Genomic DNA, 24,551 nt, shown 5'->3' on the forward strand with positions numbered 1-24,551 from the left:
CTGAAAGAAAAATTGTTTCTAGGCAGCTGCCAGGCAAAAGTGAAATTGCGACGTCCTTCACCGCTCCCTTCAGAGAGTCGGCCGCCCGGACAGCAGCCAGGCAAGGTTTTGAGATTGGGTTGGCACCGCTGGTTACTAATAAGATATCAGGAAACTTGTCCAGGTCGAACTCCACCTATTATGGTAAGCTCTGCCCTTATGAAATGCATCTATTTTAGCTGCTGGCATCTTGGGGTAGTTCAGATCGGTGAATCTTCCCATTGAAGCAGCAGCTTGTTTATTCTCAGTCCCTTCGCTGTATTTAAATGGACTTTCTGCTTTTTGCTGCCCTTTGAGCGATAGATGCTCTTGGTGAATTGAGTGGCCTCTGAATGCTGGTGAACTTGGTGGCAGAAGGGGGACTCTGGTCTTGGGCGTCCCAATAGCAGCGGCTTTGCCCCGTGCCCAGGCAGAAGGTCATTTCCATGAGTGTTTCTGGCTGCTGCAGCAAACGGGAGCGCTGGCTGTCCACCCGCCCGTCCCCGCTCTGCGTGGGGCAGCCGAGCGCGACGCGCCAAGACCAGAGCGCTTAGAGCTGGTCACAGCCTCACAGCACAAACCGCTGGGATGAGCGGCTCATTCCTGAAGGGGTAGCTCATACCAGTGCCTGTGCATGGTTCACTTAACCCTTCCCATAGTAGCCTGCATCCCAAATACAGCCTTTTAGCTCTCGCTTTCATGCAGCAAATGAGTGACTCTTCTTCTCCCCTGGGTGTGACATGGCATGAACAAGTGCTGGCCTCTCGGAGACGATCGATCACCTCTCATGGCTGTGCAGACCTTCTCTACACCATACCTCTGCAGCTGTTTGAATTGGTATATTCATGGATTTTCCTCCCTCTGGGAAGCTCATTAGCAAGTCAGGAGTGGTAAATTCAAAGGGATCGTATATCAGCCTCATCAAAAGAAACTAAATGTTGTGTGTGATTCAAACACGGGAAGGGATGTTTTTGCACTGTCAAATCCATTTTGGTTAGCCAAAGCAGTTTTGACTTGTTCTGCCAAAATTTCAGTAGGAATGGGAATACTTCTGCCAGCCTGTGGGGTGTGAGTTCAAGGAAATGTTTTGTCACCTCAGTGACTCAGGTGTGAAAAACTCATTGCCAGTCTCCCTGTGATCGCTGAGGAGCTCTGCATTTGAAGAGGTGCGCAGTGTTATATGACTTTGTTCTCGATAAGCTTGTCCTGTTCTGAAACCGCAAAAGACTTGGGTTCCCTCACTTGCTGTCCTGCATCTTCTTTCTCTCACTGGTTAGGGGGACAAAACTTTTTTTATTTCAAACATTTTTTTCTCTGTAGGTTATTTTGTTCGGAAGAGGAAAAAGAAAAAGATTTATATTTAAAGTCTCTGAATAGTGTCCTTGTCTGTAAGGAAAATTGGCAAGCTTGGAGCGCTCTCTTACAGAGAACTAATTATTTCACTTCCACCTACAGAATACTTGCCCTGTCAGACAAGCTGTTGACATTTGTTCTCTACTTGGGTAGCAATGAGGGCTTCTGTATTGTTTTACAGCACAACAAGCCTGTGCTGAGGGCCTGTCACAGCCATAGAGGAGTGTGGAGCTGCTGGCTTTCAGCAGATGCTGGTTGTTCTTCGGGACTCACTCTTGTGTTGGTGCCACGCTGACCTTGCAGGACTCTAGAAATAAGCTGCTTAGGAAGGACTGCGTGGATCCTCGGCAGTTCTGACGCTAGGGCCGTTATGAGTGGTAGTCTGACCTGCTGCTGCGACAGTGGGGTGCCCTGTCTTCAGTCTCCAGCCTGCAGTCAGAGCACATCTTTCAGAGATGCCCAGCCTTGCTTTGAATCAGCTCATGAGCTGATCACGTTCATGAGCCATTGCTCAGCCATGGCTCATGAGCAGCTTTGGCATAATCTGTTTCCCTCTTTCTCCCAGCCCTTCAGCGTGTGTTGGGTGAAGAGTGTTGAGCAGGAGGGTGATGAGGAGGGTGCCAAGTTTCGTAGGCGTAGGAATGCGACCCACCTCCTCGCTCCGCTTTGTAACATAAACTTAATCCTTGGACTTCAGACGGAGCAGGACATGCTGGCTGAGATAACAGGGACACCTCGACACAGTTGCAAACAAAATTTCGCTGGTCTGTGTGACTCTTGACGTAAAGGAGAGAGTAGATCTGACCAAACGATATTTAAAAACCAAGACAGTGCTCTCCAAAGACAGCTCTTGTATTCTGCACAGTCTTGTCCTGGGAAGGGAAGAGACAAAGTCTAAATATGAGACACTGAGAATAGTTTGCAGCCAGACTGGCTGAGACAACATGCTCAGTGGTGTTCCCTGTTGTGTAAGCCACTTCTGGGAGGGTCGATCTTATATTACGTGTCTTGTCTCCTCTTAGGGCTGGCAGAACAGCATAACTTCATAGTTAACCATCAGAGCTTGGGTTCAGCTGTCGAACAGACCGAGTAAAGGACATGTGCCTTGACTGTGACTAAATGCAGTTTCTGTGCCTAAATATATTACTTTGTGTTCTTTCCATCAACAGAGAATAGCTCCATCCTAAGGGGTTGAATCAGTCAGAAGGTTAGGCCCCTTTCTTAGGAGTTAGGGGTGTAAGTAAGGGTCCAAATCTGTGCTGGAACCTGAAAGATAAGCTCAGCGATCCTCAGCTGATCAGCTCAGCCCTAAGGACCTGATCAGCTTGGAGGGGCAGGGAGTGCCTGGTGGGAAGGAGCCATGACCAGCATGACTCTAGACCCCACACTCGTGTTAGCTGCTTCCCCTGATGCTGGTAAAAGGGGAATACCTCCAGCCACCTCAATGCTAGATAAGCTGATGTTATGTCAATCTCTGGCTCTAATAAGGCTCACCCAGTGCCAGATCTATCAAAACTGATAGGTGTAGTTGGATACGGGCTGTTCTGTTTACTTGCAACACAGAGAGAGTGCCTGGCTCCCTTCCATGTTCATGCTGTACCCAGGTTGCGGAGGTTGTGCTGGGATCTTGCGTTACACATGTAGCTTGCTGCCCAAGTCCTGCGTGGTCTTAGGATGGAGTTTGAGGCCCAGATACGTTATTCTTCTGAGTGGCTTTTAGGCAAGGGATCGCCTGTGGTTTTTGCTCCACTTCATACTCCTTGCAGCAACAGTGTCTGCACGAGGGACTTTCCCTTCATTTGTGTCTTGTGCAGAACTTGGCCTCCCCTCCAGAAGGCTCCGGACCTTGGCTGAATTCTCTTGGTGCTGCGGTAAAATGAATTTGAGAACAGAGCTAGCTGATCCCTCCATCTTTTCTTTTCCATGTTGGGTGTGTTATTGGGCTGAGGAATAGTGTGCAAAGCCGCTACAGCAGCTGCTGTGTGACTCTGATGTTCAAAAAATGGATTAGAAAGCTGGAATTCACCAGCTCATGGAATGATTCTAGATGGTAATGAAGCAGTAAATTTTTTGTTCCTCTTGGACTTTTCACTTCTGTTTCTAGAAGATGCTTTCCTAAACTGATTCTGTTTCCTCTGCCTCTGAGTCAAGACCAATAGGCCCTAGGGACCGTCTGTGCACTCTGCTTCCTGCCATTCCTAGAGGGCTCAGAAAAGACGCTTTCTTGCTCTTTCTGCATGATCTAACCGGTGGGAAGAGAGACCTGCCTTACCATTCCTTCCCCTTACCTTGATGGAGACAGGCAGGTCTAGACCATTTCCTCCTCTCTTTCCCCCCGCCAGTGTCGATGCCTAGAGGGTCATTCTTTGTTAACGGGGTGAAATGATGCCAGTGTTGACCATACAAGGAGCCTCCAGGAAACGTGGTCCTTCCCTGGGCTTGGCGCACTGAAGAGAGACTCTATCCCGCACCTAAGCCAGGAAATGTTTTCGGTGGGTTGGGATGGTTCACACAGGGGATACTGTTCCAGAGGCGGATTCCTCCTGCCTCGCGCGCTGCCGTGGGAGGGGACGAGGTCTCGCACGCGGCTAGCGCCCGAGGAGCCAGCTCCAAAGTGTTTACTCTGCAGGGCTTGAGAAGCCGGGGGGAGGAAAGGGCCAAAGGGGGCAACTCCCTTTTTAAGGGCGGAAGGGTGGCGCCAGGCTTTGCGGCTGAAGTCTTTGCCCTTGGCCTCTCGGCAGTTGCGAGCGCAGCGAGTCGAGCTCGCCTCCCCTTCGGAGCAGGGCTGGGGACTCTGCAGAAGGGACCCACTTGACGTGTGTCCTGCATGCCTGTCCCTCTCTGCAGGCAGCAGCGCGAGGGCCTGGGGGAGCTGGGTTTGGTGGGGAGAACGGGAGGGCACTGCTGCGCGGGGGGGAGCGGTGCAGCTGCGGAGGCAGCGGCTGTTACTCAATGCAGCAGTCTGTTGAAATTCAGGCGGTGGTACATGACTTGTGGTTTTTGCCCGAGGTGATGCTGCTTAGGAGTGTCTCTTCTGCTGTATTTCTAGCCCTCCAGCCATCAGTTTCGCTGCAGTGGGAGGAGGATGCAGACTTCTCTCTTTGGGCAATCCCCTTACAGAAAGCGTGGGGCCCTCTCTCTTCTTACAGCCTGAAAAGCAGCTTTGTAAAAGTCAGTGTAGAGGAGTTTCTTTCCTTTTCCTTCTCCCACCTCCCAGGACAGATAGACTTGGAACATGACTGGGAAAGGTTAGTGCTCCAGTAACGAGCAAAATAGGGGTCCAGAGCTATTGCAACGTGAGCTGGGTTCCCTCACTTCCATGCATTGCTGTTTGGCCTTGGGGCTGAGCCCAGGCCAGCAGCAGTGTCACACCGGTGCCTTCAGGCTAGGTCTAGGCAGTGGGGTCAGTCACCTGGATGCACAGGAGGGACGGGGGGGTTTCACCTCTCTCGCGGGAGGAGTCTCCCTACAAGTTGAAGGGGACGGGGATGTTCAACGTGTGTCGCTCCTGGACCCCAGGGGAACCTCAGTGCTTTGGGGGCTCTTAGTGGGAGTTACCATTACCTGTCCCGAGCTCTCCTCTTCCTCTGCCTAGGGCAGCTCACCCCCTGCCTCTGCAGCACCAGGAGAGCTTGAGGGCAGCCTGGGCCCCCAACCCGCTCAGCCTCTTTTTTTTTTTTTTTTTTTTTGGTTTGTGTGCATTTCCTTTTGCTGCATTTTTGCTGAATGTGAAGGATTCCTTCCGATCTGGTCTGCCCTTCCCTCCTCCTTCGCAGCGCTGTCTCTGAATCACAGGAGCAGTTGCCGTTTGCTATTCTTTCTTCTGCTTTTCCCGTAAGTGGGTGTGAGGTGCCAGGAAACCTCCGCTCTTGCCGCGATCTGCCTGGCAGCGCGAGCATTACTGACGCCCGTGCCCGTCTGGCCCGTGGCTCCTTCCCGCGCCCCTCTCCTCCCCGGAGCTGTGCGCGGGGCCGTTAGCGACCAGCCACCCTGCTCCTGCTGGCCCTTGCCACCTCCCAGCGACGCTTGGCCTCCGAAGGAGGAAGGAAGGAGCGAAAGCCTCGACGGCAAGCGTGCTCTCGGCTCGGCCGTGGCGCCGTCTGAGAAACCTCCGGCGGGCTCGTGCCGCAGCAGCTCGCCCACCTGCAGCACGGGCCGGCAGAAGTCACCGTGCCCGGGCCAGCCGGCGTTAGCCATCTGCGCGGGTGTGCTTCGCCCAGGGCGAAAGAGTGCAAGCGGTGATTCTCCAGCCCGCGGCCACGGCGGGCTCGTGGGAAGTCGCCTGCGTTTGCCGTGCCCGGGAGCTCTGGTGCGACTGAAGCCCAGCCAGCCAGCGCGGTCCTGGCGCCCGCTCCTGGGGGTAGCGCAGGGAAGGAGCATCAGCCTCGGGGAACGTGCTGGGCGCGGGAGGCGAGCGGAGGGAGGGCAGGGCCTGGGCACTCGTCTTCGGGAGCAGGGATGCTGGCACTGGGAAGCTGCCGCAGCCTTTCACGCCGCCAGGGCCTCGTGGTTTATCCTGCTCCGCGGGGTAGCTGCTCCCGTGCTCCCAGCGGCAGCCTCCCTTGGGAGTTTTGGGCTGGCTCAAAAAAAAAAAGTGGAGAAAGCGGAGGCCAAAAGGGTGTAATCGCTGCCAGGAAGGGGAGCGGAGAAGCTCTTTGCTTTAGCGGCTGGATCGATAAGTGAAGCACAGAAAGAGTCACTGCTATAGGCCGGTGTTTCCTCCGCGCTCGCTGGAAGCAGCAGGCGCGTCCCCGGCTCCCGTCGGTCCCCCTCCGTCACGCGTGGCGGCGGCGGTGGCGGCTCTGCAGCCAGCGCCCGGGCAGCGCTGGGCACGGCCTGCCTCATGCACGTGCTTTCTCTCCCCGGGTCCCCCAGGCCAATAAAAGCGAGTACAGGCCGTGCCAGGAGAGCCGGCGGGCGTGCTGGGGGCGCTTCCCGCTGCGCGCCATCGCAAGCGCCCCCGGGAGCGCGGCAAGCCCGCTGCAGCGAGCGGCCGCGCGTGGGTGGCCGCCGGGCGCCGCCGGGGCCCCCAAGGCCGCCTCCACCGCCACGCGGGGCGGCAGGATGCTGCGGGTTGTCTGTTCCCCCGCGGCAGAGAGCTGAGCAAAAGGCAGCGGGTTGAACAAAGAAAACCCTTTGCTGCAGATCGGGAGGGGAAATTGCTGAAGCGCTTCAGTTGAGAAGCGGGTTCAGGGCTAGGCGGGCAAGGGCGATCTGCGGGGAGGCAGATCCTGGGGACACGGGAAACTCGGATGCCCAGTGGCGCCGATGTGCAGGAAACAGCATAATGGGAGGCAGCCTGGTGTTACAGCGCGGTTGCATGCGCCTACCGAATGGTGCAACCTCTGCTAACGGCCTCGACACCCTGAAGCGCCGCGGCGGCTCCAACGTGGTTGGGCTGCTTGACGTGCCGCTGCAAAGGCCGTGTCGCTGAGCGCTAAAGCAGGAGCCGGCAAGCGCCCCCCTGCCGCCTGTACGGCGGGAGAGAGCGCGGCGCAGTCGCAGCAAAGCACGCCTCGACCCGAAAAGGGCCCGACGTGCTCGTGGGAAACGCTTGGCTGCCCACCGCCGACGCCGAGCCGCGCTGCCCCCGGCTTTCCCAGCTGATTGCTCTTTGGCTGGAGGAGAAGGTTCTCCAGCGCTGCTGCAGAGGGAACGGTTCGTGGGCCTCTGCCCTCTGAAATGCCGACTGGATGAGTAAAGGGCTGTGCTGAGGGTGTGTCCTCTTTTTTAAATCGGACTTTAATTACAAATCTCAGCAAAAGTTCAGGGACATCAGCTGTTCCACCCCAGGCAACTGTTCAGTGTTTGGCAAAATACCTTTCAAGATAAGCTTTTGGGTTTTTATATCTATCTATCTATCTATCTATCTATTTATATGTTTATATGTGTGTGTGTGTATATGTGTGTGTGTGTGTATATATATATATATATATATATATATATATATATGTTCTCATTTATTTATTTAAATGTTTTAGAAAGTTCTAGGAGTTTAAACACACCCCAGGCAAAACCAGTTCTGCCCAGAGTGGGAGAAGTGAGAAGGCTCTCAAAGTCCTACCTAGGAGAACTTCAATAACTCAAGAGGAGATGTCATTCCTGGTTGGTTTGATCCAGAAATTGCACAGGGCTCTAATCAATTCTGAGTCTGGGGTTTGGCTGGGTAGGCATTCCTCCTCCACCTTACACCAGAAGAGGGCTGGAGTGCCCGGTGTCCGATCAGTTGTTCTGAACAACAAAGTCATATAATGCTTTTTTCATAATGTGTGGTGCCCCTTTGCTCAGATACTACTTGAAGACCCTTGTCTTTAAAAGCCCTTAATTTAAAGCATAGCGGTTTCATGCACACGTACGTATCTTCTGAGGAATGCCAGGATCATTGGACCCTGTTTCCTCTCATCACAGGCAGTCACGTAATGCTTGAGTAGTCCAGAAAGTTCACAGAACATCTCTCTGCATGCTGTCTCTCCAACTCCGGCCACAAAACGCTTCCCAGGACCTGCTGTGCCAAGAGGCACAATTAGGATGAGTTGTGGGAAAAAAAACGGGTCACTGGCAATGTCCTTTAACTTGTATTGACTTTTGCTTTCAAGTTTGAGTCTTGTATGTGCCCATGTAGACCAGGCCTTAAAAGTTTCTTGAAAGGGGAAGGGATTATTTGAATTCTGCATGCTGGCATCTTCACTGAAAATAGGAGAAAAGGGCCCATTTCTTGAAACATCAGCGCTCAAACTGTGGTGGGAAGGTTTGAGAGGGAGAGAGGAAGCGTTCCTTTTTTGACTACAGACTGGGTGCTGCAATCAGTTCCCATATGTGCACCTCGGGCACCCCTGTCACCCGAAAACTAAACCAGTGCAAAGTCCTGCTCACTTCCAAATCACGAGCTGCAGCCTGTCACCCTCTCCACTGCCCAGGAACTGAACAGCAGTAAATTTGGGAAGTGACTGGGGGCCCGAGGAGGCGCTCTGCCTCTGTTTCTGCAGTGCTCGTTAGCTAGGAGCCCCGTGAGCCTGGAGGCTGGGCTTGCTGTACTCTGAGGCCGGCTTCTTGTTGTCGGTGCTGCTGCTGCGGTCTGCTGGACTCGAGCCGTGTTTGAAAGGTGGCCCTCAGTCTGTCTCGTCCCTGCGGTGGCAGAAGCCAAAGCAGAACTTTGCATGCATCTGTGAGGTGTAGCCGCAACTGCCTCTGGACTTAAAAATGCTAAAAGTGCATAATCCACAGGATTTATAACCGCTTTTGACATGGAGGCAGGAGGGAGAGCTACTGCTGTCACTGAATTTCCTCTCCAGGAAGTCAGTCCAGCAGATAGGCTAAGCAGGCTTCGGCAAGGAAGTCCCTGGATTTGCTGCGCAGAGGAAATCATTATAAACAGGATGTTTGCCAAAGCCCTGTTCCAAGCCGTGAGCGAGCAAGCCGGCAGCTGGCTTGCAGGCAGGGCTCGCAGCCCCGCCGAATGCGCGGCCCCGGCGGGCAGAGCGGAGGGGGTTGCTCACCCCGTCTCCGACCGCGCTGCGTAGCTCGAAGGAGCCGCTTTCGGGGATGTCGGCATCCCCACAGCGCCGGGCACGTGTGTCGAGGGCTGGTTCTCTCCCAGGCTGTCTAGGCAGTCACGGTGCCGGGCTGAGGGTGCAGAGTCCCGCGCGGTCTCAAGTCTCTGCTGACGGGACTGCAGGAACCTGCTGGGAACGGATCCGGCCCCGCTTGTGCCGAAGCCTCCGACGTGCCGTGCTGCGGTAGCCAGTGCACTAGTCCCGGACCCCGGATCTTGCACATTGCAGGGAAGTTGCTCAGGGCAGCCGGGAGAGAGGACTTTTGCTCCCTGCTGTCCGTACGTCTTAGCTCTGTGTGCGGTGGGACAGGGGGTTGCCCTGAGCCATGGGAAAGGACAGGGTGCGCGGAGAGATCTGCCTAGCACAGTGCTGAGAGGCAAAGCAGGGTGCCGAGGCTGACAACGTCAGCGGAGCAGTCACTGACCCAGCTGTAGCCTGGAGACGCGTAAATAAAGGTGTAGTCCCCCCGTATATCCAAGTACGTAAAGAATCCTAAGCAAAGAGTTAATCTGCACCCAGAGCCCTGCAATAAATCACAAGCGTAGTCACTGCCCAGACGCACAGGCGCTTGTCAACAGCTCTTTTTTATGATCCTCCAAACTCGTTCCTCGTTTCAGCCAGACCACCACGGTGCCTGCCCCGGGGGGCGTCAGCGACCGAGGGGTCGTTACCCTCCGTCCTCTGAACCCGACGAGGGTGCCTGCACGGCATCCAGCCTTCGCTCTCGGCAGGCTTCCTGCCCCCTGCCTCCCCTGCATCCCTCCGCTCCTGTGTTTGCTCGTGGACAGGGCTGTTTGCTCCTGACACCAGGCCTGGATTCCTACCTGCTTTAATGGTAAAACTTTCTTCAAGGCGGCCCTGTTCCTGGAAGGAATGGGGTGTGTGTGTGTGCGTGTGTGTGTGTGTGTGTGTGGACATCCCATTGCATCCCCTAGCGGCACTGAATGAGACCGTGTCTCCAGCACTAGCGTATCGGCAATGGGGCTGTGAGTTGGATTTATTTAAACCAGGGTTTCTGGGCTGAAATGAGCCCACGAGATTTTTGTGTGTTCAGACCGTCTAGCCACACCCTTAGTTTTTCTTTGGCATCTCTGCCCTTTTTGGAAATGCATATTTTTAAATTTTCCATATTTTTCCATATTCCCAGTGCTTGGCTTGCAGCCTGCTGTACGTGCATAGACAGACACGTTCGTGCTGTTTCAGATCTGCTAATTTCCCTAATTTTCTCCTTCCTAGGCTGCAGAGCAGCATGAAAGTCAGTAGAGATGAAATGCATCAAGTATTGATCCAGAGGAGGGTTTGCTGTGCTCAGCCCCTCCCCAGCGCGTGCAAAAGCTCAGTCTCCCTGAGCAGAGCAAATTTGGGCTGTCGCACCTCTGCTCACGGGGCTGAAGGACATGCGTGCCCTCAGCAGGGAGGCCTCAGCTTAGCACCTGCCCAGGAAGGGCTAGGCCCTACCTGCAGATGCTCTGCTGGCAGGGCCGGGCTGCCTTGTGCCTTGTCACTGGGCTGTCTGCTCTGCCTGTGCCCCAAAGAGTTAAAAATACACTCCTGGCTACGGAGGCTCTGTAAGAGGAGCTGCATGAAGTCCCAAGGGACTTCGTTCAGTTGGGAGGCACAAGGAGGCACGGTGGCAAGGGCACGAGGCAACAGCTATAAAGCTCCTTTGGGGGCATTTCTGCTAAAAGCACCCAAGTGCCCTGGATGCAAAGGCTGTGTTAGCAGCCGATTCAGACCAGGCTGTTTGAAGTTTTGGGACTGCTGAGACCGCTTAGGTTCGACAGCTGAGCATGGGTGGCATGGATAAGCTTCTCGCTAGGCCTTCACTACTGCTTGAGCACCAGGAGGCTGCTGCTTGAAGACAGAGACTTTCCCTGTTTGGGGAGGTAACTCCCTGAGGCGCCTGGCTCCAAAAGGAGCAGGAAAGGATCACTCATGCGAGACGAGAAAAACCCCAAACTGTGGTTCAGCGATGAGACAGGCTAATTTGTACCGATGGGCTTTATGCCAGACAGAGCGGGGCAAAAACCCAAAGTGTGGGTTTTTTGGGTTTCGCTTCTGGCACTTCACTGCTGCAAGCTCTGTGGATCCCAGGTACTGGGTGGAGGTAGCCTGCCTCTTCTGATGAACATGGTGAGGAACATCCTAAAAGTAACTGGTTGAAAAGAGCCTTTAGAGCTACATTTGGATGGTGATGGGGAAAAAGGGATCTGGCGGGGATCCCTGTGACTAGGGAAACAGCAGCAGGAAACAATTCTTGCATTTCTGTTTTCTAGCAAAGCTGGCGATGGTCTAGTTCAAAGTTTAAGCTCAAGCAAGAAAAAGTGTGGTAACATTACCCATTACTGTATGGGCTTTGCCGTCCCACTCCTTTCCTCCCTGCGAGACTTCTGCTCAGCTCTGAGTCAGCACCGAATTGTTCTCCTGGTTTACAAGTCCTTTGAGCATCTTCCCAATTGCTTCTCTCTATCTGCCCCTTCCCCAGCCTGCTTAAAACGCTTCCCCAGTCCTGGCCTCTGGTTATTCTTCTCGGCTTCCTCCAACTGTGCCTGTGTAACGCTACCCAACCTGTCTGGATTTCTCTTCTCAGCATTGTCTCTCCTCCGACTTTTGGACCCGGGCCGATTCTCACAGAGCGATTCAGGGGATGTTGTATCCCGGCCCAGAGTACCTGATCCTGCCGCCACTTCTCCAGCACAAAGGAATTGTGTCTTCCACGGCGGTCCGGGTCGGGAAACATTGTTTCCCTCCTACACGTGTGGAAACTGAAGGACAGAGGGGAGGGATGGGACTTGCCCGGAGCCGCGTGATTAGACCCTGGGAAAGAGGGAACTTGAACCTCCTCCCCTCGGCTCCTAGTCCAGGGCTCGAACAAAGCAGCATTGAACAACGTGACCTCCGCTGGAAGGGCAGTTTTGGCTTAGGGAGCCTCGCTAGTAAACATTATCCTCAGTTTGTTCAGTCGCTGTCCTCAAAGTAAACTCTGGCATTTCACCTCTCCGGGATGTTGCCCTGTGTCACTCTGGCAAGGAGAAAAAAAGGGGGGTTGTCCGGGTATGACGCTGTGAAGTGTCTCTGCTCTCTCTTAACCCCTGGCTGTTTGAAAGCTTAATTTGCTTCTCTGAGCAGCCTTTTCTGCCTTGAACGTAAGCTGGGAGCTGCCCTCGGAGGGACGCTGGACTTGGGCAGAGGCGAGAGGAAATGGGGGTGCGCGGTCTCGGGAAGCCTGTAAATCTGTCTCGAGGAGAAGCAGGCTGGGACCCGCTCACGTGGACAAGCCTCCCGCACCTCGCCCCGAGCAGCTCGGCCTCGAGGGTACCGCGTCTCTGCATGACTAAAGGCGAGGATGCTTCCAGTCCGCCCGGCATCGCCTGAAGGCAAGGGTTGCGCCATACCTGACCCTGCAGCAGGCCCAGGAGCCCTCTCAAAACCACGCTGCTCCGTCTTGGTGTCTGAGCCTGCAAGAGCCTTCTGCTCTTGAGCAGGGAGCAGAAGCCAGCATGCCCTAACGCGACGGCAAACTAGACAGCCAGTTCAAGGAGTGTTTTGCATGGACGTGCAGTGTCCATCTGGCTGCTGTCTCCCTCTGGGAAGGTGCCGGTGGCCAGGGAAGGGACTCAGAGCTGTGCTGGCATTTGGAGCGCTTGGGACGGGGCGAGGAACGTCGTGCTGTCCAGCTGGGCTCGAGGCCACCAGGTGCAAGGGCAGCCCTGCCTGCGGAAATGCCTACGGCGGCACCGGGGAGGGGAGAGGGTGCCCATCAGGGGACCGGGAGAGGTCGGCAGGGCTCTGCTCGTGCCCCTGGCACAGAAGCAGCAACAATCTGGCAAATGCAGTCAAGCTCTTTACTGACACGTTTTCCCCTCAAATTGCTCAAAATCAAGACAGCAATGAACTATTGAGCAATGGAAAAAAAAAAAGCGGGGGGGAGGGGGGAGGGAAATAAAGACCCAACCAGCCCTCCCCATCTCTTATTTTCAAAACAAAATCCTGCCTGAGTTTTCCCGGCCACGTCAGCTCCCTGCTATGACAGCTATCTCATCCTTTTGGCAAGGCCGCGTCTCTGGAACAGCCCTAGCTCCAAAATGCGACTGAAAAAGTTGTAAACAAACACGAAGACGGAGCTGAATCTGGCTGCTCCGGCTGGGTTTCCAGGTAGGGCGAGCGAGGCCAGGCTTGATCCCCGGGCTGGGGATGTCTCCGCACGGCCAGTGGTGGGGGCGTCTCGCGCGTGGTGCGGCCAGGTGCCTTTCTGCGCCCCGGCACTCTGCGGGGAGCACCTCTGGGACCGCTGCGGGGGTCTGTGCAGGAAGGGTCGGGCACCAGGGTTTGGATGGTCTGTCGCCTTGCGGGTGTGCGGAGGATGTGCTTTTGGGGGTGCTAGAGCCTGTGCAGGCTGGCGCAGGGAAGGTGTAGAGGTCCGAGTGGTGCAAAGGGGCAGCTTTGCTGTGCAGTGAGGCGGTAAAGCAAGTGCTTTCATTGCCTCTTTCCTACCCTGTGGGCTTTGCACAGTGACACGCGGACCTGACTTTTTAATTCCTCTCTCTTTGTTTCCCTAGATCATGATCGAGTTTTGCCCGGGAGGGGCAGTGGATGCCACCATGCTGGGTAAGTGCCGCGCGCGGTACCGTCCTTCGGCCGGGGTGGCGGTGGCACCAGCCTGGCCATCCCTCCTGCGCTCCCTGTGCTCCTCCTTGCGTGGGGTGGTTTCCTGCCAGGCATTTTTGGGGTTGTGGCATGCTTTCAGGTGCAACTTTAAGCTGGCAGATGTGTGTGACCTGGCCTCTCCAGCTACTGTTTCTCTCCCAGAAGTTTGCCTGTTTTCCTACCTGGAGCACAAGGTGTGGCAACACCGGGGTGTTTCTTTAGCTACTTTGATGTCATTTTCTGATTTAAATGCTGCTGGGATCAGCAGATCACAAGGCATGGAGGGAGAAGGGGAGAAGGGAGAGTCTGACTGAAGGGGAAAAGTATCTTTAAATACTTATCTGCCTGAGGCAAGGGTGCTTGCGATCCTGTTCCCACAGCTTCCTGGGAAGGGGAACGGGGGCTGAGATATTTAATCTGGGCATCTGTCATGACGAATCTTTCAGGATCTTTTTGCTGACTTCTCCGTATGGTAGTCATCTGGTGAAACAGTACAAGCATCCGAATAAACTGCAATTTGCAGTAATTCCAGGAATCTTCCCGTTTTAACTCCTCCCTTCCATGTAGAGCTGCTGGGAGTGGGAGCATGTGGGTGTTCCCCAAAACCACACCGGTGGCTGAGAGCTGCCCCGGCTGCTGGGACAGCCCCTCTGTGCCGGGGCTGAACAGACACTGGGAAGGTGCCGTCCCCTCTGCGGGGTGAACACAGCACATCGGACTTCTGCTTGCCTGAAGGCCCTGGGACAGTGTCTTGTCTCCACTGGCACTGTGCTCTCTCAGGTTTCTCAGATATTTCTGAAGGCCTTGCTTTCTTTTTATTTCCAAGAAAAAAAAAAAAAGCTGAACCCAAATTTGCCATCTTTGTTCCATCCCCCTATTTCGAGACACGTGCCTCGTTCAGAGAACTTCTTCAAAGTGGATACAAATCACTGCAGCTAGAAGTACTTTTGCTGAACTGCTTGAAGAAATGATGCCTTCACCCTTAAAAACCCAAATGGTGGTGCCTGATCTCTCGGGACACTAAACCCCCTCTGAACCATCTTGGGATGTCTTGTGTCCTTGGCAGTCAGCTTCTGGGGATTTGGGAGCTGGGGAGATGCTTAGAAAATAGTGAGTGAGTGGCCCAGCTGTAGGGCCATCATCTCCCAAATGAGGGGCAGCATAAGTCGGGAATTTGAGTTCAGGACTGGTCCCTGCCCACATTGACATATCAGTCCCAGCATTATTAAATTCAGAGTTACTGAATGCTTGAGATGAGGAGATGGAACAGGGAGCAACAACTGACATTTGTCTTTGAAATCTTTTGTATAAAATTTGTGACCTGCTGCGCAGTTAAAAGCCTTGCTTTTGCCAGACGCTCTAGGGAGAGTAAATGAAATCAGCATTTCCATTCAGTGCAAATGAGAGCTCAGTGAGGAAGAGGAGAAGCGGCAGAGGAGGAGGAACAGAATAGCTGACCCAGCATCTCTGATTCTGTGATTAAGATCCTGGCTCTGAAAGAACATCTGTCCTACTTGCTATGGTCTGTCAGTCAGCCCCCATCTTAGCCGTACAATAGATGCATTCGGACAGTTGGAGTTGTATAAGGCTTGTTCTGCTGGTTCAGGCATGATCTACTGTGCACTCAACTGGGGGGAGGGCATGCTCTGCAAGGGGCTGGGATAGAGGGAAGGAAGCTTGGACGATGCTAACCATCTGGAGGTTTGATGGTTTGCAGAGGCACTGCCTCTGAGAGCAGTCAGAGAGAGCAAGTTGGCCTGGCAGAGCTTAGTGGGGAGGTAGCTTCAGTTCTTGCATATCCCTGAAAACTTTAGAAATAGGGATAGACACCAGGCATGAACTGGGTGTGCTGGTACCTGGTGCTACATGAAAAATCAGCTCAGAGCAGCAGATGGGGATAACACTGGCGGTCATTTATTGCTTGTCATTTTGGAAGGTAGATTGTCTCTTCTGACAAACAGAGGGCTTGGCTGCATCCATGGGGATAGGCTGCGTTCCCAGAGCTGGGGGACCTCTCCTGGAGGACAAGATCCCCGGTTGCATGCAGAGCTATGAAGTGTGCGTGCCTGCATTTGATCCTACTGCTCCCTGCAGCTGCATTCAGCTCCCCCCTCTCTACGGCGTCAGCCCTTCTGGCCCCCACACCAGATGAGCCCCAAGCTGCTCTGCAAGGACTCCAGCAGATGCTGGTTTCCCCAAAACCCAGAGAGCTTGCAGCTCAGAAACCTGCTTACAGGCTTTCCTGACTCCCTCCCCCTCACCCCCCTCATCAGCTATTCCGGGGCCATATGGCTCACCCATGCACCCTGGGAGGGAGCTATAAACTACCAGCTCCAAACAGGAGGGGTTTGCATTGCTAGCACTGGCTTGGGGAATAAATTACCTTAATAGGCTGATTTGCATTGCTCTCCCACTGCCATGACACATGGACAGTGGTTTTTGAACAGGCTGCTGTGCTTTGCCGGCCTCAGCTGTTGCTCAGGTGGAGCCGCAGCTCAAATCCCTGTCTTGCTGAACGGCTCTCTCCCCCCAGAGTTGGACCGGGGCCTGACCGAACCCCAGATTCAAGTGATTTGCCGCCAGATGTTGGAAGCCCTCCATTACCTCCACAGCAAAAAGATCATCCACCGTGACCTGAAGGCAGGCAATGTGCTCCTCACCCAGGATGGTGACATCAAGCTTGGTAAGCCTTTCTGCACAAGGAGGTCAGCGGGTGCTTTCCTTGCCACGCTGCAGCATGCCCCACGCGGGCACGCTGCAGAGAGGAGGTGGGCATGAGTCTGCTGCCTGCTGCATGCGTGGAGGGCTGAGCTCGTTGCAATACTGGCCATCAATGGTATTAAGCTGACGGCAGCTACGTGCTGCTGTTGCAGGAGCTGTATTTTAGTATTCAGCTATGCACAAGTGCAGTTTGGGATTGATGGATGGTTTGTCCCTCCTGCCATGTATATGGGAGCGGGGCTGGGGCTGTGGGGGGAGTTCTTGCCTGCAGCCCTGCTTCTCGATGAGCCTGGGCAGGAAAGGATGGGGGAAAGCTTTGTGCTACAAAATTTACCATTGAGCTGTGTGTTGTGTTTAGTTGGGGAGTTCTCTTAATAGCTGCTGAAAGTAAAAATGCAGGGATGTTTTCTATTAACTCCTTGGGGCTGAAAGACTAGACTGGGAAGGAAACAGTTGGAAAGAGTGAAAACATCCCTGCTGGAGCACAAGGCAGCGTGAGGAGAGATGAGTCCCAACCGAGTGGTTCTGGTCAGCTCTCAGAAACATGCTGCCCCATGGGTTTCTCTAACCTGCATTAGCTAGTGGAACCTGAAAATGGGGAAGGGGACCCGTTGGGCGCCCTCTGACTGAGCCCTCAAAGCGGGCCACAGTGCGTGCAGCCCTCTCACTGCCTTCAGGGAATTGCTGTAGCGGGTTTCCACAAAAGCCTCCCTGGTGCTCAGTGAGCCGCCTGGCTGAGCACAGCGGCTTGGTTCGGGAAGCGGCTCTGGGCAGCGCCTGGGGAGCTCTGTGCTAATGATGTGCCACGAGGGCCACGGGGCTCCCCCAGCGTTCGGCAGCTTGGTGCAAGAGGAAGAGAGTAGCTGTACTGCAGCTCTTCCTCCTGAAGACCTTTTCAGTAGTTACATTACACTAGTACTTCTATCCAGTGTTATTAATGACTGCATCTTATATTTCACTTATTTTCAGAGCAATTCCCCTTTGGGTACAGATTGCAAGTGCAAAATTATACCCAAGAGCCATGGTGAACAAAAAAACAGCTGCTCTTGTTCCATCCAGTGTTGCGTCTGGGAGAGGGATGGGGGAGGAAAGTAGAAGGACACTTTGCCTCCCAGCCCCCAGCAGTGCAGGGCCTGGAGAATTCCTAAGCCAGAGCTGGGCCTCGATGGACTTTTCTTTCATGAATTTGTTTAATTACTTTTTGAACTCAATTTTTATGCTTTTTGGCCCACTGAGCATCCTGTAAAAGGTGCCAGTTGGCAGGGCTGGAAGCTGAAAGAATTCATCTTATCTCCAGAGCAGGTCTGCTAGTGACAGGACAAGGTTTGCCAATGAGTTGCCTTGCCAACTTGCTATAGGCTTGAGTTAAATTTGCCTCCATCTACCTGCTGAGGGACAAGAAGGTAACTTTGTCTTTGTGGCCTGGTCAGAAAGGAGGAAATCTCTTGCTAGACCCTGACAAGGGGGGGTGCAGCAGCTGTGGGGAGTTTATGTGATGTGGATGTGGGTGCTGGATGGAGACTCACTCCCATATTGTAAAATGGAAAGCCGTGCACAGCCAGCTTAGAAAGATGGAAACCTTCACGCAACCATGGGCCACGTTCCAACACAGGAAATGCCCTGCCGGGTTATGCCAAGGGAGACCCACCAGCAGTGGCACCCTGAGCCCAGGGGTGCAATGGATAACAGCTCCTCTGAAGGCCATCAGAGCCATCAGAGAGAGAGCTGACCTGGAGTGGGCCCAATACCTTCTTCATGCCCTACTGATTTAGTTTGGGTTGACTTCAGCAGCTCTCTATTGGAAAGAAAAGTCAGGGAAAGGTGTCTCTCAGTGACTGCTGTGTATTGGGTTGAAGGGAAGAGAAAGAATGTAATGGTGCTTTGTTTTTTCTGATGTAAAAATGAGACTTTTTGCTACCAAACAGCAGTGCTGAGAGTAATCTGTCATGGACCTGCTGATTTTTTTCTTCTTTGTGGGAAAAAATCTTCCCTCTAGCTTTGTAGGGTTTGGGCTACAGTAAGGACAGATTGTAATGTTCCTTCTATATAGTGGGTGGGAGGGGAAGGTCCCTGGTGGTTGTGTACACAAAAATAAGTTTAATTTTTGATGCTCAGTTTAGAGGAAACAGCACATTGTATCATGTTCTTGTTTTAAATGTATGTTTGCTTTTAAATCTGAGTTTCAGCCAAGTGTGCTAATTCAGAAGGGTCTTTCAGTTTTTCTAATGCTTCTAATGTTACCACTCTTTGCAGCTGACTTTGGAGTGTCTGCCAAAAACATGAAAACCTTGCAGAAGCGAGATTCCTTCATTGGAACCCCTTACTGGTGGGTGACCTACTTTGTAAGAAATCCAATGTTCATAAGGAGCTGTGGGACCCCTTCACTTTTCTGAAAATCAGCCTCCTTTAGAGACGTGGATCTGCTAGTATTTGGGATCTACTCAGCCATGCTGCCTTACTGAGCACAGGTGGGAGGATTTTACCGAGGAGTCTGGGCCGGCCTTCCCGTGTGCAAGGGTTTCCCTTGTCCAGAGGGAGCAGTAAGGAGCGTCAGCGCAGTGGTCACAGTGCCCCGAGCCAGCCGAGAGGCTGCAGTTCTTGAAACTTGAGGAACGCGGGACACACATGTGCTTGCGTGTGTGCTCTCACTGCTCCCCCTTCCCCGGGTGGCCGCCTGTGCTTTGAAGCAGCTCCAGGCACATGAGAACAACTCCTCGCTGCAGAAATGTAATCTCTAAATCATCCAACTTGCTGAGGGAACAGATTCGACGAGTATTAATTTATTGTCTGAAGCAACGTCCATGCCAGATGTCAATGGCCTGAGGGTTTTCACAGGCTGTCTCAGCTGGTCAGAGGAAGAGGGAGGAGGTTGGACCATTCCCTTAAGAAAAGATGCTGCTTCTTCCTAAACCTGGAGCTAGGAAGAAAGGCCATTTTTGTGCCATGCTGCAGATTATTTAAAGTATTTAATCATTGTCGCAAGGCTCACATGCATGGCAATGGCTGTGGTGTAATCCCTCACTATCCCTGCTTCTTGCTCTGCTCCTTGCAGGATGGCCCCAGAGGTGGTGATGTGCGAGACCATGAAAGACACTCCTTATGATTACAAAGCTGACATCTGGTCCCTGGGAATTACGCTGATCGAAATGGCCCAGATCGAGCCGCCCCATCATGAGCTCAACCCCATGAGAGTCCTGCTGAAGATTGCCAAGTCTGACCCTCCCACGCTCAGCAGCCCTTCCAAATGGTAAGGTGGAGCCTGCTAGCGCCCACATACGGACAGGTGGCCTGGTCCTGGGTTCCAGGGAAGATGCACGCTGTGATTTGCACTGTGGGCTGGAAGGACTCCTGCTGGGGGTAAACCTGGGCAGCAAAGCCAGGAATCAGTATCTCTCCGAAATACATGGTATTTGAGGAGAGAAAACTAGTCCTTTATAACCGGATTGTTCAATTTGACATCCTGATATAGAATTCTAGTTGTATTTTAGGTCCAGTTGTGTGTTAGGGCCCCAAGAGCACTGTTGTCTACAGGCAGACTGTTCAGCTGAGGGGAGCTGATGGAGCAGAAGCTGCCTGGGGCCATGTCTGTGCTATTGGTGTCAGGACAGCATGAGGGTAGCTGCCGTCATGCTCTGCAGGGCTGGGCACCTGCAGCCCTGAAGTGAGGGCAATCCCCTGACCATTTTCAGGGTAAGGAGAAGCATCTCATTCTTGTATGAAAGGCATATTTCCCTCTGAACCCGGAGAAGACCAAGAGAGAGAATTCCAGAATTCCTTTTCTGGAGTTTGGAAGGCTGCTATAGCATTTAAAACAATCCAGTCCGTTCACTTTCTCCTTTTTTTTTCCTATCATGACTAAACCCACTGTATAATAGGCAGTAGCAAATTACTGGGAGAGACCTGGAGCCGCAAGTGTGTTTGCAGGGGCTCCAGTTAGCAGGCAGGAGTCCCGGACAACTGAGCCTGCTGCAAATCTCCCCCCCCCACACCCCCCCAAGCAGAGTGGGATGCCTCCTCCAGAGCTGCGAAGGAGCCAGAAGGAGATCTGGGAAGCACTTGGTACCCAGGAGCTGCTCTGGGCAGGCTGATGGTGCCCTCGCATGGGCTTCCTGGTTTCTTCACAGCTCTCCTTTCACCCCAGTGACCAAGGTATAAGGACAGGTCCTGGAGCATCCTTGTCCAGCGCGGCTCCACCAACGGGCTCGCTCTGTGAAGACGGTGGTTGGCACCCTCTTCCCATCTCTCTAGCCTCGGCTGCATGGCACAGTGGCTGGCACTCGGTCCTGCCATCACCATTAAGGGAAATTCTAGTCCCTCAGTTGGCCAAATCACTGATTCTTCTACAAATAATCATAGTAATCGACTGCTGCCTTTCCCATGTTGGGAGTGAAAGGGGTGACTGTGACCAGACACAAACTGGGAGACAGCTTGCGAAGAGAGCAAGCAGGCCTGCGTGGAGTTTGAGGCTTTTTCCTCTTCTGAGCTTCTCGCTAATGTGTGTTTAAAGGTCCCTGGAGTTCAGAGACTTCCTGAAGACTGCCCTGGACAAGAACCCGGAAACCCGGCCAAGCGCAGCGCAGCTGCTGGAGGTAGGGACCAGCACCAGCCCAGGCTGGATCCGTGGCTTGTATCTGTATCTTCAGAGGTCTTTAGGTGTCTGAATGAACCACCCGTGTTTGTACATCCTGGTTCTCTCTCTCTCTCTCTCTTTTTTTTTTAATTTATTGATCAACCCCAGACTGGCTTCAGATCATTTTGTTCTTGCTTAGAAAGTGCTCAGTACTTTTCAGCCACTAAAATGCTCCAATGAGGAATAGTGATGTTTTCCCAATTGGAGCCAACTGCAGAGCTCCTATTGACATCAGCTGGAATAGAAATGGGTTCCCATTTCCTAAAAATGCCCATGTGGCAGTCAGCTTGCATTATGCCAGGTTTAAATTCAACCCTTTTCCTTTCCTTCCATCCTGTCCCCTTCAAAAATAGCAATAAAAACCTGGAAAATGATTTTTTCTGCTGATTACAAATGCTCTGATAAATCTGCAGTGCTGGCACGTTTTCATGCTTCATGTCCTGCACATTGGTCAGTCGGGCATCTTGTCTGACTTGGCTTAGCACGTGCTGGGCCTCACTAATCGGCTTCTGATCTGGAAAGCAGATCTGTCCCAGATGTGCTTGAGGTAGGCAGGAGAGGAGCGCTGCGGCTTGCAGTTGTCACGCCGAGGAGTTCAAGGAGGGTGTGTGTTTACCTGAGTCAACAAGAGGAAGTGTACAATATAGTCTGCAAACGAGAGGGACTCCCCGGCCTCGCGATGAAACTTTACACAAACACACTGCTGTGTGCGCTGAGGGATTCGAGCCCAGTTTCAATTAAACCTCCCCCCGGCTCTGTTTGCGCACGTGCTTCCTGCAGAATCTGCTCTTCCCTCGGCTGCAGGAGGCTCCCTGCGGATTTGGGAGACCTGAACCCCAGGCCCCAGCCCTCCCGTGTCAAGGAGAGGACATCTTTAATAGATGGCTTCGGCAGCGAGAGCCCCTTGTTTAAATGCAGCTGTTGCTGTTCTTGGGTGGATGTTGACATAAAGCAGCCTTGCAGCGCTTTGAACATCTGGGCGCAGAGCTGGCGCTTAACCTCAGCATCCGTTTCTTTTTCTCTTGTCTATGCGCTGCAGAAAGCTGTAAATTCATTTATGGGGTTACGCCTGGTAACACTGGTAGGAACCACATCCCTGGGTCTTTACAGCTGTTTCTAAGCAAGAAAGGCTCCTTGCCCGCCCTGGTGATGCCAGCCCTGCAGTTCCCGTCCACTTGCTCCAGCGCAGCCTTGCGCGGCCCCTTCGTTGCCTTCCTAACATGTGCGTGTCACGCTTGGCTTTCCAGCATCCCTTCGTCAGCAAGGTCACCAGCAACCGGGCCCTGCGCGAGCTGGTGGCAGAGGCGAAGGCTGAGGTGATGGAAGAAATCGAAGACAGCCGGGAGGAAGCGGAGGAGGACGACTCGTCGGAGTCCGCCTCTGTGAGCGCTTCGCCCTCCTCCCCAGCCCTGCGCCGGGGAGGTCGCGCGCTTTATTTTGCAGGGCGGCGGGTTCGTGGCACGGAGTGCGGCCGCTGTGTGGGAAGGAGCCCAGCACTTTCCTTGCCTCTAAAAGGCTGATTAATAATGATTTCCACACTGCCCCCCACGACTGCCCTGGGGAGAAGGCTGCCACCACGTTAGGTCCCGTCAGGTGGACAGGAAAGCGGTTTCTCGGTCAGGGAGGGACTGTTTTCCCGTGGCCGCCAAGGGCACGGTGAAACAATGGTGCTGGCTAGTGGCCAAGCTTCCCTTTCGTAGGGGAGACTCGCGAAAATCTGCTGCTGTGGGCAAGAACTGGGGGGGTTGCTGAAGGATGGAGAGCCTGGGTTTTCTGCAGCTGCTGGCTGCCTCCCCACGCCGTCTGTGCGGGCAGTGCCGTCGGCGTGGGGTTCGTGGGTGACCGGCGGCTGGGCTGATGGCCCCGTTATCAGTTTGTTCCCAGCCGCCGCGGTGTTGCTGAAAGGACGTGCATGTGTGTGGGGAAGGAAGGCAGGCGGAAGGGGAGGTGCTGCAGTCTTGAGAGAGGTCACCCTTGCGAAGGGAAATAGCCAGTTCTGATCTAGACCAGGACCTAAAATAGGCTGACTGACCTGGTGACCCAGGAGTACGTGGGATCTCTGTGGGAAGAGCTCTGAATGCTCTGGCATGGGGATGCGTGGAGCATGGAGCCCGTGCTTCCTAATTCCACGAAGGGGTAGGAAATGCCACCCCCTTTCCTGGCCTCAGAAAAAAACAATGACTGGACCTAAAAAAAAGCTGAAAAATAGGGCCTGGTGCAGGCTTGAGAAGTTGGAGTGGAAGCAAACGCTGGGTGGCCATGGCACGGCAGTGAGGGCACTGCCAACTCTAGGACAAAGCCTGGCAAACTGCCTGCGCCGGGTCTCCTGGAAGGGAGACGGGGCTGCCTGGGCAGCTCTGCTGGCAGAGACACCAGGACTTCCCTGACCCGTGGCAAAGGACAGTGATTAGCCCATGCTACTGTTAGCCAAGAGAAAAGGGGTTCAATATGGAAAATTCAAGGTTGTCTCTGAAGAATTTGTGGTTCTCAGAGTTTCCTCTTTGTTTCCAATAATGTCCACAGCCCTTAGGACCACGTACCTGGAGAAAGATATAAATATCCCAGGACGGATGTCTCAAAGAGACAATTTCCTCCTAGTAACTCTTTGGCTGTGGGCGGCTTCACTCTGAGGCATGAAGACTTAGGGCCCTTGCAGTTGTGTTAAAGTGATGGCGAGAGCTCAGCAGGAGTCACGTAGGTTGTATGTGCCCCTCGCCCAAGAGAAAATGGCCATGACACTTGCCTTTGTTTGGGCCCGTGTTTCTGGGTCTGCTTGCACCTGGGTTTCTTCTTCCCCACCCGTGACCCCCCCTTCCTGCTTTCTGTGCAAAACCCAACCTCTTCCCTTCTGTGTCCTTTCAGCCCCCCGGTAAGCACAAGCGGGATCCCTCTGAAGCGAGTCAGCTGAGCTTCGATGGGGAAAAACCTCCAGACTCTTCCTCATCCGTGATAGTTAACGGGCCTGTGGAGACTGGAAAGGAGAATACAGATGGACAGAGCGATAAACTGAAGGGACATGAAGGGATAAGCAGTGACAACAAAAAACTGGAGAGCAACCACTCCACAAAAGCTATCACCAGCAATGCTGCCACTGGCACAGAAGGTGGGGAAGTCACCTCCGGCACCCAAGGCAAGCTGAGTAACTCAACCAAAGCGAATAAGCAGCCAGAGACAGCCAGCAAAGAGCAGAAAAATATCGGGGACCGACCAGACAGCAGCCACTTGGAAAACTTCACGGAGGATAAACTTGCCAATGGGAGCTTGGATTCCCCGGCTCCATTTTCCAGCAACCAGTGCAAAAGGGATTCAGATTCTGGCAGCACTTCTGCTTCAGAAAGCATGGACCTCACCATCTCACTGTCTGCTGACCTGTCCCTCAACAGAGAGAGTGGCTCGCTCTCTCTGAAGGTGAGAGTGGTGGGAAGAGGGTGTAGAGATGGAAGTGGGGCAAACCCCTTATTAAAAAGTGTTGTTTTTTTCTTTTTGGCTAAGTATATTATACCCCAAATTAAGATCCCTTCCTTGGGAGGCTGTGCACATGCACACACTGGCAATAGCCCATTAGACTCTCTCCTGGGAAAGCAGCGTGCTTCTCCTCTAAGATTTTTAATCTAGATACTGTTGGTCTT

General features: G+C 53.6%; 1 protein-coding gene across 3 annotated transcripts in view; it reads left to right on the forward strand.

Annotated features, from left to right (window-relative positions):
• STK10 (serine/threonine kinase 10) overlaps nucleotides 1–24,551 on the forward strand; it is a 61,169-nt gene that overhangs the window by 22,795 nt on the left and 13,823 nt on the right. For 2 of the 3 annotated variants that reach the window (XM_067304999.1, XM_067305001.1), the window contains exons 3-9: nucleotides 13,484–13,532; nucleotides 16,105–16,254; nucleotides 18,546–18,618; nucleotides 19,345–19,539; nucleotides 20,800–20,881; nucleotides 22,170–22,304; nucleotides 23,785–24,330. In XM_067304999.1, the coding sequence (XP_067161100.1) occupies nucleotides 13,484–13,532; nucleotides 16,105–16,254; nucleotides 18,546–18,618; nucleotides 19,345–19,539; nucleotides 20,800–20,881; nucleotides 22,170–22,304; nucleotides 23,785–24,330 (1,230 nt within the window). Of the gene's footprint in view, nucleotides 1–12,896; nucleotides 13,080–13,483; nucleotides 13,533–16,104; nucleotides 16,255–18,545; nucleotides 18,619–19,344; nucleotides 19,540–20,799; nucleotides 20,882–22,169; nucleotides 22,305–23,784; nucleotides 24,331–24,551 lie in introns of those variants that run through there. The other variant, XM_067305000.1, reaches the window with a different exon arrangement.

This window comes from Apteryx mantelli, chromosome 14, assembly GCF_036417845.1.
Source record: "Apteryx mantelli isolate bAptMan1 chromosome 14, bAptMan1.hap1, whole genome shotgun sequence".
NCBI lineage: Eukaryota > Metazoa > Chordata > Aves > Apterygiformes > Apterygidae > Apteryx > Apteryx mantelli.